This window comes from Echinococcus granulosus (assembly GCF_000524195.1).
Source record: "Echinococcus granulosus chromosome Unknown EG_S00169, whole genome shotgun sequence".
NCBI lineage: Eukaryota > Metazoa > Platyhelminthes > Cestoda > Cyclophyllidea > Taeniidae > Echinococcus > Echinococcus granulosus.
Window position 1 is genome coordinate 39,717 of NW_020170549.1, and position 4,603 is coordinate 44,319.

General features: G+C 39.9%; 1 protein-coding gene across 1 annotated transcript in view; it reads left to right on the top strand. All coding sequences in view use genetic code 11, as the record gives it.

Annotated features, from left to right (window-relative positions):
* EGR_09814 (Formin-like protein 3) overlaps positions 1-4,603 on the top strand; it is a gene marked incomplete at both ends in the record, with an annotated part of 38,203 nt that overhangs the window by 22,816 nt on the left and 10,784 nt on the right. Inside the window, 2 exons of the mRNA XM_024499063.1 lie at positions 1,330-1,479; positions 2,940-3,069. Of these exons, the coding sequence (XP_024346515.1) occupies positions 1,330-1,479; positions 2,940-3,069 (280 nt within the window). The remainder of the gene's footprint in view (positions 1-1,329; positions 1,480-2,939; positions 3,070-4,603) is intronic.

The window sequence follows — 4,603 nt, forward strand, 5'->3', positions numbered from 1 at the left end:
CACCTTTTCATCCTGTCTAACAATCAAAATAAAGGTGGGCTATTGTGTGAGCTAACCAAGTTCGCTCAAATACTTGGCAGTAGTATACGCAAATTTTTGCCCCTCCATCTGTGGTCACTATGAGTTCAGATCACTTTTAGTTGATTGGTCAATTAGAAAACAAGATGAGCCTCATTCAAATCATCATCGCTTTGCATGGATTCGCACAGCGGTATTTTCATTGAAAAAACTATTCTGTCTATATGACAAAATCTATTCAACATTGTTTACTAGAGGGGCGTTTTTATTGCCTAGTGCAATTACTTAGGTTAAGTTTAAAATGCAGAAATGTAAGTGCATGACTAACTGCTTTTCTAGTGAATCATGACTGGCACCATCAGTTGTTGCCCCTCCGCATGGGCATTTGAGTTCATTGTGATGTGCTTCACCTCAACTTAATGGGTGATTATGTAGCGGTAAATAGACAATGGTCTATTGACAAAGATCAAAGAAGACATCGAAGCTGCCTACACAGATTGCTTACACCACTTTTATGAAAAGATGGAGATCAATCCTTCCGTGGAAACGTCGGGTATTTTTTAGTCCAAATATGTTTCATTGGAAATGTCAAATTTACGTTTTGGTTATTTGGTCTAACTTCAAACAAACATGATTTCTACCTCACATGAACTCTTCCATAGGCTAAGGCGATGTTTCAGTGTTTTGCGCTCTTCGCCTTGAATTTACTCCTGTTATGTTAAATTACAGTACTGCCGGAACTAGACCGTATTTTTCCGGATGTTGGGCTGTTTTGATTTGAAATTGAGACTTTGTTTTATCGCTAATTGAACGTAAAAATCTGTAATTAACTATACATAGGATGTGTATTCACCACACAATTCAATGATTACGTCTTTGAGCTATCTGCGCAACTGCGTTTTTTTTTTGCGACGAAACTCGTGATCAAAATAGGATAATTTTTCCTCTATGTATTTGTCTGCCATTCACAGATCAGGCAGTGGTCTCAAACCGAGGTAGTGATGATGGACCCTTAAAACAGCAGGCATAGTCAAGGGTACCGCACTCGGACTCAGCGCTCATGGTGATCGAACACTTAGTACTGTAGAAATTAATGAAGATATAACTATGGGGAATATTTGGACTAACGAACCAGGTTTATTGGCCTCAAATCGAGGAGAAGCGCATTTAAGCTCTGGATTAGGGAAGTGCATCATTTGCGACTTGTTTGTAGTCCATTAATCACCAAAACAATCTAATTGCGATTAAATTGAAGATATACTGATTCGATAAGCTTACGTAACTACACTTCAACCTTTTTTCCCCCTGCAGAAAATCTCGGCAGTCAACACTGCCTCGTTCAACCTCAAGAAGAGCGAGAAGTTTAAGCGCCTCCTGGAGTTGGTGCTGGCTTTCGGAAACTACATGAACAGCTGTCGTCGTGGTGTTGCGTACGGCTTTCGTCTGCAGAGTCTTGAACTCGTAAGCCTTCTGATTGCTTTTTCTTTTTCTGGTGGGTCAAGTAGAATGTTTTGCACGCCATAAACCCAGCAGCTCAGTTTTTAGTAGACTGAAGAGGACCCACTATTTTAAAGGACTTTAATGGATTTATTAGTCACCCTGTTTCTTGCACTTCTAGGTCACTGGTGTTCCACTGATTTGTTTGCTTGAATACACCTTAAATAGATCAGAAAGAGGACGATTAGTATATCTTTCGGGAATTGAGATGGTCTTATTTTCAAAAGGTTTGAAAGAAGCACCCTTTGGACGATGTTCAGAGCAATAGTTTCTTGTGATTCATGAGAAAAGTGTATCAAGTTTAGAAGTTTATGACCCATCTTCCGGAAATTTAAGCAGTCGATTTGATTAAACCAGGCAACCAACACTCATTGACGAATTCATTAACCGCTTGCCTGCTTGAGGAAGTTGAAAATACTCATTTCTCTCCTACGGTTTTTTTCATGACTACCTGAATTATTAGACTCTTAGGGGCATCGAAAGTCCGGATGTCACTCTGACTACTGTTTGAATAAGCTTATTGTGGAGGGCCTATTCTTACTCAGTGGCGATTTAAATCACCAAAATTCAGTTGTGTTTTATATTGCGAGTTCATGCAGTTGTAGTCAACCCATTGTGATACATCGAGAAAGAATAGTAGGCGCTGTGTTCTTTTTCAAATTCTTTATTCGACCCATTCCATTGCGTAGCCAACATTGTAGTGCCCCAGTTACTTTTGAGATCATTATATGAAAGTAGCATTCGGTAAACAAGCCTACATAATAAGAACCATGGACTTCTTAAGTTGAAGTAGACTATGTGCTTCTTTAAAAGCAATTAAAGTACCTCCACAATGAGCTCCCAAATGCTGAATTTTACCGTGAAATTTCAGCGATTCGTGATTGTAGCTATGCTCAGTATTTATTTGCGTCAGAACTAACACCCTAGCTACATTGGTGGCTAATTAAATAGCTAGCAGTGAGCTAATCGCTTCAATGGCCCGTCCTAGATTTTAGTGATCAAAATGAGGAAATTCCTTAAATTACATTTACAACCTCTCAATGTGCCATTCCTGGCAGTGAGAGTCAGGAGACGTTGACCTCCTTTAGGTCTTAATGCATTCACTAGTACGAGTCGAGTGGTCATTATTTCTTAGGTCGACTACTTATCCCTATTCAGCTTTTTAAAAGACAATATTCAGTTTATTCATTAAGTGCGGTGTTAAATTCAACTAAATGCTTGCATTGGGTATCTCTATCCCTACAAAATTCATCCTGTTCTAGTACGGGGATTAGCTTTCGCCTCTTATTTCCCATCATTTACGCTTCTGCCTCTTACTTGGTCGCTTTTATCGCAACTGAGTCACCTGCTTGGCCATTTATAAGGTGTATTTTTTGCCTCTGCTGTCTATTCACAGGACCGACTCATCGTTTTTACCTTCACAGCTGTTAGACACGAAGACGCCGGACAAGCAAACAACTCTGCTTCACTTCATTGTCGAAATTATCGAGGAGAAGTTCCCTGATCTGGCTAATTTCTATGATGAGTTGGACGGAATCACGGCTGCTGCTAGGGGTGAGTGCATTTTCTTTGATACTAGATCGGCTTCACAGCTTCGTTGGTTCTTCTTAGTTATTATTAAAGAAGCTGTTTGAAGGAATCTAATATGCAAGTGATTCTAATGCTAACGCATGGTACAAGCTTCCATCTTCTCCTCTCCAACGCTCGATTTGATCACTCTTCTGCCTCGACCATAAAAATTCATCAGGTGAATTGGAAAATTAACTGCCAGGCAGAAATAAAAATCGGAAGATGATTACCCCACATTAGTGGGAAGACTTCCACAGTTAATGGTAGTTGTGTGTCTCTTCGATATCGATGAGCTCACTTATTATTTGCTTGCTAAGCTTGGCTTAAGAATGAATGATGCCCTCTAGTAGGTTTGGTCTGTGGGTCCAATACATTTCTTAGGAACAGTTGCCCGGACATGAAGGTGAACAATAAACTACGCCGTCCAGTTCCGTCCTACTTTCATCCTTTCCAAGGCATTTTCACTTAGTGCTACCCGTCTGCCCTGACTCATTTTTAGCTTCTTGCAAAATACGCGAAAGCGTCAAGTCCTCAGCTAATGTCTACTATTCGTCCTTGTCACATTATAGACAGCTCTTTAATTTACTACTTCGATTCGTTCAAGCCTTGCCCTACTACATTACAGCTGTCTCTACAGACGCTTGGCTTCTGTGGCAATTTGGCAGTGTGTTCAGTCAGCAAAATTCGGATTATTGTTCTTTTGTAATGAGTTTACCAGTCGTGCATAAAAATTTGCAGGTTGTTATAAAATGGAATTGCAGAAAGTCGGTGGGAATAGTAGTGGGGCCTCATGTCACTGTTGAGGGGACTGAATCACGGGGGACTGGAAAGACCCATGCAGTAGCACGTTTTGTTTTCAAGGTCCACAAAATCAGATTACCCAGAGCAGAGAGAGAACCTTTTTTCCAAAGAATAAAGGCATATTTAGATGCACGCTGGAAACAATTTTTAAGGCTAGAAATGCTTAGTTCCCTGAGAGCTTACTATTTTTGAGCTAGACCTGTTAGTTACCATCAAAACAGAAGAAAAATGTGAATGAACTAATTATTAAGTTTTTTATATTATTCTTAAAAACTTTTGTGATGCGGCTGGTTGGAATCCGGTTTGGCTGAAGATACTTAGTTTGGAATTTGGCTCGTGATGTTATAAGAATTTGACAGCATCACACTGATCAAACAGTTTTCCATCTAACAAGTCAACTTCAATGTTTTCAGTTTATGTGGAGGAAAAATCACATATTTTTTTTTCAATAAAGACATGCATTTGCAGGTGACAAATCCTTCTTTGTGGAAGTAAGTACTTTTAAATTGTACTCGCAGAAGATGGAAGGTGTAATTTTGATTTGAGAGTCGTTGTCCACGGCAAAATGATAGCTTTTTGAGGTTCTTCTAACGGTTGTCACCATTGCATGAATGCGGCTGCATTCTGCTGTATGCCGAAGGCTGCGGACAGAGGGTGTGGACAGAGAGCACAAATTCATCCGTCATCATGCTTGCTCAGTGTGAAGATAACTTTCCCC